Here is a 14,864-nt window from a genome sequence, read left to right on the forward strand (position 1 = left end):
GGAATTGCATTGGAAATCATTTATGTCGCTGATGCGTCAAATTTGGAAATGCCCTCCTCCCGAAATGTCTTCCGTAAAACGTTTTGAAAGCTTTACTGATTCCATGAATTTTGTAGCCTTGATCAAAAACGCCTGAGCAAGAGTGGCATGAAGCTCTTTGAAATCTTGATACAAAGTACATGCTCGAATGTACCTCATAGAGACACCAAGGGCTGGAACTGCAGGAATAGTGTCCAACATGAAGGGAAAGTTGACTAATGGACAGTTGAAGTCATTCCTCTTGCCGAAAATCTTCCACAGAGGTATTACATACAACGATAGGGTTTAAAAACGTTAAATCTCCAGCATGTTTGAAGATCTTTATTTAAGCATATTGCGTTACTATTCAATGATATTATAAAGCACGAATACATTCTAAAGAAGTACAATATTGGCGAAACCTTAAGCCCCCTTTACACAAGGTTGCGACCTTTGTGCCACCTTTGAGCGATCAACCCCCTCGGCGACCTTTGTGTGACTGTTTTGAACATGTTCAAAACTTGACGGCTACCATGGCGTTCATGACGATGCCTGAACCTCCTGTGTACTACATTTGGACGACCTAGGCAACCATTCTGTCTCCTTTGAGCCTCCAACGACGAACTGGCAAATGTTATGGTCGCACACGGGAGGCACAAAGGTCGCCATCCTCTGTAAAGGCCCCGTTACCAATACATAAGGGACGAGGACAATTTAAAAGCGAGCCACTATTGAGGCACTAATTCAGTTCTGAGTATTTTTTTCAAAGACTCAGTGAGTGAGTGAGCTAAGTTTAACGTCACATCCACAATGTTTCAGCCATATCGTGACGAGACCAAAGAATGCTTCCTGACAGAATCGAAAAATGGACACGCCATAATGTAGCTGGATGTAGGAAATCTGGTGCTGAACCGGGGGCTCTCTCACGTCTTGAAAGTACAGTAAAGTACGGTTATAACGAACTCAAAGGGACTACTAATTTTAGTTCGTTATAACCGTAGTTCGTTATAAGCATATATACAGCATAACTACAGCAAATAGTCGGGACCAAAAAAGTAAGTTCGTTATATCCGTCAGTTCGTTATAAGCGTGTTCGTTATAACCGTAGTTGTATTGCATCACCAATCGCCTCCCTCGATAACGAGAAAACCCTTGATCGTGTATCGCTTGACGTTCTTGTCTTATTAATTACGTACGTTTGGTAGCACTGGTAAATTATGCTTTGCTGGCTTCATATCTGATTAAACAGGATGTAGGACAGGGTCGTGTCATATCAGCATGGCTCTTTACTCTTAATATCAACGATTTACTTCATCAACTAGGCAATTCCGGTTGTGGACTATGTCTCCCATGGGGACGATGCCCAGGAATACTGTTAGCAGATGACCCGGCCTTGCTCAGCTGTATCCGACTCATCTACAAGTTCTCCCACAAGACTATGCTAAGTGGCAGCTAACATACAATGTCATCAGGAATGCTGTCCAAACGCCGGATCTGCTACATTGGTAACATAAATGTGCCTCTTCAAAAGGCAACTGTTGATACTAGGGTGTGCATGAGTATCTTCTGTAGAAATAACGAGTTTTTTTAGTTTGTGAAAAATGAGAAACGTTTTCAATGTTAATCATGATTGTGGTTAGTATTTTTTGTGGATTTACTCCTTTATCGGACATGGGCTGTCGGGTAGCCTAGTGGTTAAAGCGTTCGCTGGTCACGCCAAAAGACCCGGGTTCGAATCCCGACGTGGGTACAATGTGTGAAGCCCATTTCTGGTGTCCCCCGCCGTGATATTGCTGGAATATTGCTAAAAGCGGCGTCAAACCAAACTCACTCACTCACCTATATCGGACAACGACTGTTGTTACTGTGTGACTTATATGGCTGTAATATACGGGGAAGTTGTCTTTAAAGGAAGATTATATGCTAGAAACTAATCAAAGGTATTTTTGTAAGAACACCCAGGTTTTACTATGTCAAATGAAATAGTGTGAGATACAATTGGTGTAAAAAGATAATTGACCTACAAAACCTGTTGCCCCTTGGAAAACTATGTACACATGACGCATATAATTCAAAGTCTATTTTCAAGCAGATGTTTCTAGACCGCCTTGGACAGTTTAGGTATAAAACAACACTAGTTACTCAGTACAGTAAACTACGGTGATAACGAACACGCTTATAACGAACTGACGGATATAACGAACTTACCTTTTTGGTCCCGACTATTTGCTGTAGTTATGCTGTATATATGCTGATAACGAACTACGGTTATAACGAACTAAAATTAGTAGTCCCTTTGAGTTCGTTATAATCGTACTTTACTGTACAAGTATGACATGAAATCACCTATTTTAGCATGTTTCTTCTTATCTCCAAATATGATTTGCCTGACGAAGTTTCTCCATTTATGGACGTGTTCCCTGTCGGTGTTCCCTGGCCCCTGTTATGTCGTAAGGAACAACACCCGACAACACCGGGCAGGAAAGTAAATGGATACCTTTAAAGCGAATCTCTCGATAACAGGTCTGGACAATTACCTCCCAGACCTTCTGTCAACATAACAGCCGCAGGTCGTGCCTCCAAATTCAATCCAGGGGTTTTCTGGTGTTAAGTAAAGCAATGGTGCCAAAAGCGCAGACAATGGCAGGAATATGTTCAAAGTGTTTCCAAGATTCTGTGAGGGCGATATTGGAGAGCTAAAATGGGGTTTAACGTCGCGTCTTTTGGTGTGAGTGAGTGAGTGAGTGAGTGAGTGAGTGAGTGAGTGAGTGATAATCTCACTCTGTCATACACGGTACACTCTCTGTGAAGTACACATTCCCCATATACATGCGTTAGTATACGCTTATCCGATATACATGCACTGTGATATAGATGCACACAGATTTTCATGTGTTTGCACTCTGACATGCATGCTCCCATATACTTGCACTCTGACGTGCATGCTCCCATATACTTGCACTCTGACGTGCATGCTCCCATATACTTGCACTCTGACGTGCGTGCTCCCATATACTTGCACTCTGACGTGCGTGCTCCCATATACTTGCACTCTGACATGCATGCTCCCATATACTTGCACTCTGACGTGCATGCTCCCATATACTTGCACTCTGACATGCATGCTCCCATTTACTTGCACTCTGACGTGCATGCTCCCATATACTTGCACTCTGACGTGCATGCTCCCATATACTTGCACTCTGACGTGCATGCTCCCATATACTTGCACTCTGACGAGCATGCTCCCATATACTTGCACTCTGACGTACATGCGCCCATATACTTGCACTCTGACGTACATGCTCCCATATACTTGCACTCTGACGTGCGTGCTCCCATATACTTGCAATCTGACGTACATGCTCCCATATACTTGCACTCTGACGTGCGTGCTCCCATATACTTGCACTCTGACGTGCGTGCTCCCATATACTTGCACTCTGACGTGCGTGCTCCCATATACTTGCACTCTGACGTACATGCTCCCATATACTTGCACTCTGACGTACATGCGCCCATATACTTGCACTCTGACGTACATGCTCCCATATACTTGCACTCTGACGTACATGCTCCCATATACTTGCACTCTGGCGTGCATGTTCCCATATACTTGCACTCTGACGTACATGCTCCCATATACTTGCACTCTGACGTACATGCTCCCATATACTTGCACTCTGACGTGCATGTTCCCATATACTTGCACTCTGACGTACATGTTCCCATATACTTGCACTCTGACGTGCATGCTCCCATATACTTGCACTCTGACGTGCATGTTCCCATATACTTGCACTCTGACATGCATGTTCCCATATACTTGCACTCTGATGTACATGCTCCCATATACTTGCACTGTGACGTACATGCTCCCATATACTTGCACTCTAACATGCATGTTCCCATATAATTGCACTCTGACATACATGTTCCCATATACTTGCACTCTGACGTATATGCTCCCATATACTTGCACTCTGACGTACATGCTCCCATATACTTGAACTCTGACATGCATGTTCCCATATACTTGCACTCTGACATGCATGTTCCCATATACTTGCACTCTGACGTACATGCTCCTATATACTTGCACTCTGACGTGCATGCTCCCATATACTTGCACTCTGACGTGCATGTTCCCATATACTTGCACTCTGACGTGCATGCTCCCATATACTTGCACTCTGACGTACATGCTCCCATATACTTGCACTCTGACGTGCATGCTCCCATATACTTGCACTCTGACGTACATGCTCCCATATACTTGCACTCTGATATACATATACACGCTCTCTAACGAAAAAGATATACATTTTAACACAGCTTCGGATTTCACGTTAAAGAATATACAGATATGAATACATGAATCCCTCGCATAGGAGAGGGAGGGTTGTGTGGGGTTCTATGACGACCAAAGGGTTACAACAAAATGATACCGACATGCATTGCACATACATATGACCTGTATCGTCCGCCATACAGTTAGTGTCAGAATATGCACAGTGCATGGCGCGTGGGGATAATATAATCTTCAATGTTTATTCTTCACGGACAGCTTAAACGTCAAATAAAACACATTTCGTACACATTAATGTGCAATATGACAAAATACAAATCAAATTATAAAGATGCTGGGTTCACAAACACAGTATTATTCAGAAGTCTGACGACGTTCAACGTACCAGTTCCGTGGAATCGGAAATATTCAGATTTAAATAATTACCATGGAGGTTTCAAGGGAGTTGCGGGGGCACGGGTGGCCCAGTCGTCTAAGGCGCCGCGATTCGCTGTGCAGAGTTGCGTCCCTTAGGCACGCCAGAAACCTATGATTGTGGGTTCGAATCCCGGTTCGCCCCGATTATGTTTCTAGGTTTGTCAGCACCATACCCGTGCTCGTGGGTTTCACCGAAGTGGTAAACGTCTGAGACCTGCATCACTTCGGGCTTTCCTCCCACATTAAGCTGACACGCCGTGATATAACTGGAATACTGTTAAAAGCGGCGTTAAACCAAACTCACTCACTCACTCACTCAAGGGAGTTGCAAATGTTTCATGCACTCGCATGTCCAGTGTGGTCACTCTAAACACTGATGGTCAGTCTGGCAGGCATAGTAGGAGCGGTGTGCTAGCCAAGCGGTCATTGAACCCTAAAACGTCACCTTCCCCTTATGTTCTTCTCAGACATGGATCTTCAGCTGTTTGACATGCGCACAGTTCCACAAAAAAATTGAAGCAATTGTCCAGATACCTGTAAACTGAAACAGTTGTTGAAAGCAGACAATGATGGCCACCGCAGCACTGATATCAGGGAGAGTAGGATAGCCAAGTGGTTAAAGTGTTCGCTCCTCGCAGCAAAGTCCCTGGTTCTATTACCCACAGGGCCACAAAGCGTAATGTCCATTTCTTCTGTTCTTCATCATGATAGTGAAGGATTATTGCTGAAGACCACATCCATCTGAATGTCAACTCTTCATCATCACTGACATCTAACCACTGCATGTTTATCATGACGACGACGATGATGATGATGATGATGATGATGATGAATGATGATGATGATGTCACTCTACAAATGATAATGTTCATCGTAAAGGCCGTCGGCAGCTTCGAATTCATAAATTAATGCGTTTGTTCCATGCTCTGCGACGGATATGTGACATGGCACCTAGCTGTCTGAGGCATTCTAGAGTGAGTGAGTTAATTAGGTTTGACGCCGCTTTGAACAATATTCCAGTTATATCCATATATATATATATATATATATATATATATATATATATATATATATATATATATATATATATATATATATATATATATATATATATATACGTTTATAACGAACACGCTTATAACGAACAAGCTTATAACGAACTGGCCGTTATAACGAACTTATTTTTTAGTCTCGACCATTTGTTGTATAAATGCTGTACACATGCTTAGAACGAAATATGGTTATTACGAACTAAAATTAGTGGTCCCTTCGAGTTCGTTACAAACGTAGTTTACTGTATATAGGGGTGGGGTTGGGTTAGGTGGGGCCCTGATACCATTTGTTGTGTGAAGGGACTTGTAATTTACCAACAAGAAAGAATCTTGCAGTATTTTCAGACATTCCAACAGAGACACGTAAACACCTCAGGCTGAAACACCCCCTCTTCACTTGATGTTATTCTGAGACAGGAAACTTTCTTTGTTTGACATGCGCACAATTCTACACAAGCAATTTTTCATACTCTTGTAAACTGACTGACGTCAATAATCGATATATTTGTGAGAAAACAATATCAAACACAAAAAAAACTATAAAGCAAAAATTTCTATTTGACAAAACCTTCTGCGCTAAAAGGAGTTTATGAAACCTTCACATACAATCTACAAAAATGGATATGTCTTCAACATTATATACATCGGTACCCGTGCGTGTCCACAGGCAAGTTTCCGCAATCAACAAAACCGACTTTTTACCAGATCAAACGGTAAGCGACATACATATTCAAAAACTCCTCGCAGATGAAATATTGCAGAACGTGATGTTTGGACTTGGCTTTCCCTAAGAGGAACACTTGTCTGCTGCCTAGTCTCTCCGCAACACAAGCAGTCTCCTAACGGTCCACGATGTCAGTTTCTACGCGGTAAATGCTCTCTGTAGAATGTTTTAATGGGATGCAGCAAACTACTTCTAGTGTCCTTAAAGACTCGTTTTAGAAATACCTCGAGAACTTTATGTCAATGTCCACGCTTTATAAACATGTTTAGACGCGAGTTAGTAAGGTATTAAGCGCCATCTTCAGATCTGAATCAGAGATAAGACGTTTTTAACGGTTCTATTTGTTTTAACAACTAACCACTAATGTCATTACCAGAATAATTAATCATTAAACGTTACGATGACAAGTACCTGATGTTTTGCTCGCTTGAGAAAGTGTTATTGTGTTTGAACAAACTCATAAATATGTTTTATTCAAGTAAGTAGTACAAACTAGAAAAAGACAACCAAACAAAGACCTATAAATCTTTATAATTATTTTTATAGTTCAGTGCTACTGAAGTCTCTCATACATTATGACGTTTCTACAGGGACTCCGGGCAGTAAATAATAATTTTCTCTGTTTGTTTGATTGTAACATATGTGATCATGCACCCTCGTGTGACAGGGATGCTTGCAAAGGAATGAGTCATGAATGTATGGTTATGAGGGAGGTGAAATGGGGTTTAACGTCGCGTTCAAGATTATTGCTCTTATATAGCGACGTGCAATTTACGTGTGTGTGTGTGTGTGTGTGTGTGTGTGTGTGTGTGTGTGTGTGTGTGTGTGTGTGTGTGTGTGTGTACTGGTTCGGACTAATGCTGGTGTTATAGTGCTCGTCCACCGAGATACCATGCCGCTGTTTAACATTGATACACAGTATACTGACTCCGACACGATCAGTTCTTGTTTTAGCCCCTTTATGTCGAACACCAGGCAGGGTAAAACAATTACCATCTTTAACGTCTTTTGGTATGACGCGGCCGGGGATCGAACCACTATATGATCAGGACTATCCTGAGGCAGGGGTTTCTTGGGGGAGTTCTGAGATCATTGATCTCTGATTGATATTATTCATTTTCCTATTTAATAATCCTTAATTATGATACAAAACATCAGCGTCAGGGAAAATCAGTCTCGATTATCAGCCGAAACAGAGCAGAATCCGCTGGGTGTAAAAGACAAAATAGCGGTCAAACACTCAAAACCAGTGACGACAACTCGGGACCAACTCGTGTTATTCCGGGACAAGCCGAATAGCGACTCGACCCTCTCGTGGCCATTTTTGAGACCGGGTTCCGTCTAAGCGCAAACGGGCATACCTAAACCAATTGTCAACTCGTTGCGTAATGGTTCACATATAGTTTACCCATGCATTATATGTCTTACAAATGCAATTTAAAGCACATCGTGACATGCGGAAATATACAGTATGATTGAACACATTTAACTGGTCTTGGGTATATTTTTAGATGCAAGACATATGTAAAATACAATAATATTTCTGAGAGATTCTTTGACGAAGAACTTATAATTATCCGCGCATTCTGATTGGTTTGTCGTATTTTCGCACATAACATTCAACGATAGGGGGACGAGTCTTCTTGCAGCTTAAGGAAAGGGGCGAGTGGTGACGAATGGACACCAGGTGTTCGGCCTTTGCATGTTAAACCGGAAGTGACTCTATGATCTCGTGTAAGACATACAAAGTGATCGAGATTTGAAGGAGTTCATGAGAGGTGCATTCATTTATTCGGGAATGGATATAACAGCATTGGTCATATTCCCAAACACATCAAACACTGTTTACATAACATACACTAAACACCTGGTTCTCATCAACAACATGAAGGAGTTGATTGTATATTCTATCTCCTTTCCAAGTGTTCAATATCTCCGTCTGTTGAAACTAATCGGTTCTGACACAACATATCGGAAAAGCGTCTTATTCGTGTTAACAATAACAATACAGTTTACACCAAGGAGGCAGGTTTATCTGTCTTCTGAAAGCTAAGTATATTTAGAGGACACTTGTAAACAGAGGTATCAGCATGTCCCAGTGCTATAGACCAATATGCTAGATAGCCAACACGGGTGTCATGCCGGACCTTAGGCAGTTGGGTAGCTTAGTGGTAAGAGCGTTCGTTCGTCACTCAAAGTCCAAGGGTTCGATTCTAAACATGGTATGCCATCCGCCAAATCACAAACCATCTACCCAACCACCCAAAGACCCCAAAACAACCCACTCATCAAGTCACCAACTCACTCAATCATCCACCAAAACCCCACCCACTCACTCATTAAAACCCTATACGCATTGATTCACTCACTCATCCGAAACACATCTACCAACCGACCCACCCACTTACTCAGTAACTCACTGACACTCACTCACACACGCGCGCGCACACACACACACACACACACACGCACGCACGCACGCACGCACGCAAGCACGCACGCACACACGCACACGCACGCACACACACACGCACGCACACACACACAAACACATCCACACACACACACATCCACACACACACAAAACACACACACACACACACACACACACACACACACACACACACACACACACACACACACTATTACTCACTAACTAACGCAATCCATCACTCGCCATGTTTCAAACTCAGGTCCCGGTGTCCCCCGCCGTGATATTGCTGGAATATTGCTAAAAGCGGCGTAAAACCATACTCGTTCACTCATTCAAACTCAGGGCCTTTTAAACACAGTTACACCTACTTGTAAACACGCATATAACCTGAATTTGTAAAACTGGCCATTATTCAAATGCTGACCCTATATTATCTTGGTAGGTAAGCCCCCTGAAGTGTTACATCCGAGACGTCATCGCGTGCGGCGACAGTCAGTAGGCAGGGACGCCGACTGGTCGCACCAACAGTAACGGCAACAACAGTTATTGAATACAATCTTCATACCGTAAGACGTGGTCCTTCAAACGTTGCTTCTGTTGCATAAACATAGGAGTATTCCAACGTGTTACACGTGATAACATACGACACATACTTCAACGTGCTTGACTAGCTTTTAAGCACATTCGTTTGTTGTTCAAACGTTGTTGATGAGGTATTATGAGTAGAGTTAGTATATGAACGACGGGTATGCTGCCCCAGTCTGTATATAACTATAGGTCAACGATTGCATCGACACTTATAAAGCATCACTTCCCGGTAAAGAGTGTACAATGGAACTCACGTGGACGTTCTGTCGTGTTTAGTCTGTCCGCACCGTGCCCGTTCAAGTGGGTTTCGCGAAGCCGTGAATGCCTACGACACGCGCTACTTCAGGCTTTCCCCTTACATTGTGCCGTACGCAGGTGAAGGTGAAAAAGACGAAGCAGCGTTAAAACGCTAATAACTGGTTATAATCTCGACCACCTTTCTCTTTCTTAGCGCCCTGTGACGAAAGTAGGAGATTAATTGAGTATGTCTTGTTTTGGACAGTTTTCATTCCAAAATTATCATGGCGGGGGACACAAGGAACAGGATTCGCACATATACCAATGTGGGGAATCGAACTCGGCCTTCGTCGTGACGACGAACGCTTTAACCCCAAGGCTATCCCACGGCCCAAGTTCATCATTGGATGCAGATTACGATTATCTATGCAAGACAGGATCGGACTGAAATACCCCCAACGCTCCCATATGACCAGGGCCCGCTTGCACAAAGCGATCTTAGCGCTGAGACTATCGTATGCCTTTTTAAAGTATGGGAGTTACGATCATGTTAGCGCTAAGATCGCTTTGCGCAAGTGGGCCCAGATTTACAACCAGCAATTATTGGTCGTGGATATCACAATCGAACAACAGAAAGAGGTTGTCATACTAGGGAGTGAGTGAGATGGGTTTAACGCCGCTTTTAACATTATTCCAGTTATATCACTGCGTGTCAGCTTAATGTGGGAGGAAAGCCCGAAGTGATGCAGGTCTCAGACGTTTACCACTTCGATGAAACCTACGAGCACGGTTATGGTGCTGACACACCTAAAAACATAATCGGGGCGAATCAGGATTCGAACAAACGACCACAGATTTGTGTAGTGCCCAAGGGACGAAACTCTGCACAGCGTATTGCGGCGCCTGAGACGACAGGGCCACTTCGTACCAAAAGACGTTAAAAGATGGTACTTATTGTTACCCTGCCTGCCGCTCCGCATTAAGGGGCTAGAACAAGTATTGGTCGCCTGGGAGTTCAGTGTAATGTGTCTGAGAGTTTGTTTGTTGTTAAAAAAAACCCGTCGCCCTGAGCAATATTCCAGCTATATGACGGCGGCCTGTAAATAATCGAGTCTGGACCAGACAATCAAGTGACTGATATCCAATTCTGAAGACCAATTCTAACCCCGACCTTAACTGGTATTATTCAACTTGGATCAATGTCATATGCAGATATTTCAAAACAAATGTGGATATATGAAAATAAGGTGATGCGTATCCCTTGTCCAGCTGTATGTATACACACGTCGTTAAGTAACGCTACACGCCCACATATAGTGATACGCAGAAACTATGGTGAAGTCACAGCCACACTCATTAATGCCATTGAAATCACCATTGAAGTGGTTCAACCTAACCGGCCAACAAAGATCTGGTGATTACTGCTATGAAAGCTTTTAAGCCTGTCCTAATACTTTCCTAGGTTACGTGGACACGTGGGATACTGTTGTTCTAAGCTCCAAATCGCTTTAGCGTTACACGATATTCAGGTGCGAAATTCCATCAAATTATGTTCAGTAAGCTGGCACATAGCTCTTAAAGTCAGCAATTGTTAATAATGCAAATTGCTTTATATTATATAAACGAACAAATAAATGCAACAAAGCCATTTCCATAACGTAGTCAATTGTTCGTTCAACTGATAAAACACAAGGTACAAGTCAAAAGTTGTTCATAAAAATGTAAAACATCAACGCAGGTAATAACCTGTCTCGATTTTCCGCGAAGGGAGTAAGCATGCCCTGCCCTGCCGGTAGCACCCGCCAACGGAAATTCTTTCATGCAGAGAAACGCAGCCAGATTATTGTGTGGTTAAATGGGGTTTAACGTCGCGTTCAAGATTATTGCACTTACATAGCGACGTGCATGCTTGTTTTGTTTGTTTGTTTGTTGCTTAACGCCGCACCCAGCAATATTCCAGCTATATGACGGCGGTCTGTAAATAATCGAGTCTTGACCATACAATCCAGTGATTGATATCATGAACATCGATCCACGCAATTGGGATCGATGACATGCATCAACCAAGTCAGCGAGCCTGATCACCCGATCCCGTTAGTCGCCTTTTACGACAAGCATAGTCGCCTTTTACGGCAAGTATGGGTTGTTGAAGATCTATTCTACCCCGGATCTTCACGGGTCGTGTCTGCTTGTACTAGTCCGGACTAATGCAGATTTTATAGTGCTAGCCCACTCGGACACAGTTTACAAACTCCGAGCCGAGCAGCGCTTGTTTTAGTCTCTAAATGCCGAGCACCAGATAGCTGGTGACCGGGGATTGAACCCCGGCCCTTTCCGGGCTGACGCTCTACCACTAGACCACGGAGGAGGTCCCCTGATTATGGGAAGACGGAACTGTAAAACAGTTGGCACTTGCCTCATTCCTCTTTCACGATCACCCCATCATTCGGCACCTCTCGTGTGTTTCCGTGACGCTCCCGGTATCACACGAATAATCACGTATTGGTCTAAATTGAGTGTCAGTAAAGGGTTGAAGTAAAATGGGATTTAATTTTGCGTTCAAAATTGTTTCACTTACAAAGCGACCCACTGAGATACCATGCCCCAGTTTAACATGGATACCCCACGCAGAATCCCGGCCATCCAGTTCTTGTTTTATACCCCTTTTTCAAAGACAAACGAAACATAGAAGAAATCCCCTAGTGATGACTTATATCACTGAGGTCAACTCTATAATTGACATAGTTTGTGTGAGTAGCTAAGTGACTAATTTAACGTAAATGTGGCGTTTCATTTCCCCTGGCGCATCCTATGTAATGTGAGTACCCTGGAGGTCATTCTGTCTTCTAAATGCAGGTCATAGAACTTAACCACTTTTGAGAAACCCACGGGTATGGTGCTGACAACCCTCGAAACTATTCTGGGCAAATATGCGATTCCAGTTCATGATAATAGGGGTCAGGCACGCCTCAGAGACGCAACTCAACACGTCGGCGACGTCGCTCTAACGCGTAGTGATACAGGGCGCTACACCAATGTCCCCTTGCGGACACCATATCTATCCGTTACTAGATCATCATCATCATCATCATCATCATCATCATCATCATCATCATCATCGTCGTCATCGTCATCATCATCATCATCGTCGCCGCCGCCGCCGCCGTCATTGTCGTCATCGTCGTCGTCATCATCGTCGTCGTCATCATCATCATCATCATCATCATCATCATCATCATCGTCCTCAGGATCATCGTCGTCGACATAGTCGTCGTCGTCATCAGCAGCATCTGCTTGATCGTCGTCATCATCATCATCATCTTCATCATCGCCGTCGTCGTCATAGTCGTCATCGTCGTCATCATCATCATTATCATCATCATCAGCAGCATGATCGTTATCATCGTGTTGACCAATGTCTCTGCGCTGTATCAGTAGAACATGCACTCGGCGACACATCAGTGTATACTATGTACACTCGTTGCTTTCCAAATGGTTCATTGACAGCATGTAAACGAATGAAAACACTAATTATCAGTGGAGTCTCAGCTGGCTCCTTGCCATAACACTGCGATTATTACGCTCGTTTCCAGAACACCTGAGGACATCTATCAAACAGACTATGTGAAGTAAAATGTGATTCGTGAGCGCAAACTCTTGAACCGATCTCTCATCCGGTGTGCCTCGACTCTTTTCTTTGTCCGTCATTTCAGAAACAAGGCTTTGAAAATGAATACTGTAATGATCTGACGTGATAACTCCATTAGGTAGACGATCGAATAACTGCCGCAACTGAATAAGTCCCAACTAAAATTGGTTAATGTGGCGAAGAATATGAGAGTCCATACTGATAATGGGTACACGCGACCTCAGCTGTCACATACATGGTATTAATGTGTCTTAATTAAGTGAAGCCATCTTTCAGTCTATTTTGTCATTTATGTATGATCTCCATCACCGTTGTCATTTTACTTCTTCAGCAACGTCACCGTCGACCTATTTCAGTCGTTGTCATCGTAGTCGGCGTATGAATTCTAAATATCATTGTCGCCAGTTAATCAGTGTCGGCAATTATGCCCAATCCATGTCTGTGTATCACGCTGTGATATTGCTAGAATATTGTTAAAAGTGGCGTAAAAAAATACTCACTCACTTATAATGATGCTAGGTTGGTTCGTCAATGTTCCATCACCATCACCACCATCATCATCGCAATCACTATCATAATCATCATCGTCCTCCTCCCCCTCCTCCTCCTATTATTACTACTACTACTACTACGACTGCTGCTGCTGCTGCTACTGCTACTACTACTGCTGCTGCTGCTGCTGCTACTACTACTACTAATACTGCTGCTACTGCTACTACTACTGCTGCTGCTGCTGCTGCTGCTGCTGCTACTACTACTACTACTACTGCTACTGCTACTACTACTGCTACTACTACTGCTGCTACTGCTACTACTACTACTGCTGCTGCTGCTGCTGCTACTACTACTACTAGGCTATTTATATTGCGCATATTTCCACACCACACGGGGGCATGCTCAAAGCACAATCAAATCAATGTGCACTCAAGAATCATTCTCTGCTCCCTGGGGAGTATATAACCCGTGCTACCTGTGAGGCGCTAGAAGGTAAACAGCCACATTGCCATCTCATCCTACCGTGTACCAATGCACTGCTGGGTGAACAGAGGCACATCATCATCATCATCATCATCATCATCATCATCATCATCATCATCATCATCACCACCATCATCATCATCATCATCATCCTCACCATCATCATCATCATTATCAGCAGCAGCAGCAGCAACACACTCGATGCTTTCCAAATTGTTCATTAACAGCATGTAAACGAATAAAAGAACTAATTGAACTAATTGACGGTGTTATCGCAACGGGCGCCTCATTGTTGGCAAGATGTTTCACCGTCGACGATGTTCCTCACAGGAGCACCTGCATGTAAATGCCGCGGGCACTAGAGGTTGTTTATGTTCATGTTATTTATATTATTCCTAGCAGATCGGAGCATGTGATCTGCATAATATATAATAATCATTCAAGCGTTCTCGGGATAG

The 14,864-nt window shown here is 43.3% G+C and overlaps 2 protein-coding genes across 2 annotated transcripts; both read right to left on the reverse strand.

Annotated features, from left to right (window-relative positions):
• Positions 1 to 3,150: 3,150 nt before the first annotated feature.
• LOC139465161 (keratin-associated protein 5-1-like) lies at positions 3,151 to 4,290 on the reverse strand. Its single transcript, XM_071246851.1, has one exon. The coding sequence runs from the start codon at positions 4,288 to 4,290 to the stop codon at positions 3,151 to 3,153; it is 1,140 nt and encodes a 379-aa protein (XP_071102952.1).
• An 8,516-nt stretch (positions 4,291 to 12,806) lies between these two features.
• LOC139465162 (nucleolin-like) lies at positions 12,807 to 14,627 on the reverse strand. The gene is made up of 2 exons (XM_071246852.1): positions 14,446 to 14,627; positions 12,807 to 13,200 (listed from the first exon to the last, which is right to left on the reverse strand). The coding sequence occupies exons 1-2, from the start codon at positions 14,625 to 14,627 to the stop codon at positions 12,807 to 12,809; spliced, it is 576 nt and encodes a 191-aa protein (XP_071102953.1).
• Positions 14,628 to 14,864: the final 237 nt, after the last annotated feature.

The sequence above is a fragment of the Haliotis cracherodii genome, unplaced genomic scaffold, assembly GCF_022045235.1.
Source record: "Haliotis cracherodii isolate W230 unplaced genomic scaffold, xgHalCrac1.p SCAF_17, whole genome shotgun sequence".
NCBI classification, from domain to species: Eukaryota; Metazoa; Mollusca; class Gastropoda; order Lepetellida; family Haliotidae; genus Haliotis; species Haliotis cracherodii.

Bases quoted from the DNA above. Each gene is read 5' to 3' on its own strand.
- LOC139465161 (XM_071246851.1), bottom strand. From the start codon at position 4,290: ATGGGAGCATGTACGTCAGAGTGCAAGTATATGGGAGCATGCACGTCA.
- LOC139465162 (XM_071246852.1), bottom strand. From the start codon at position 14,627: ATGAACAATTTGGAAAGCATCGAGTGTGTTGCTGCTGCTGCTGCTGAT. The intron at 13,201-14,445 runs GTAGGATGAGAT...GATACAGCGCAG, and splicing joins CAGCAGTGCATTGGTACACG to AGACATTGGTCAACACGATG.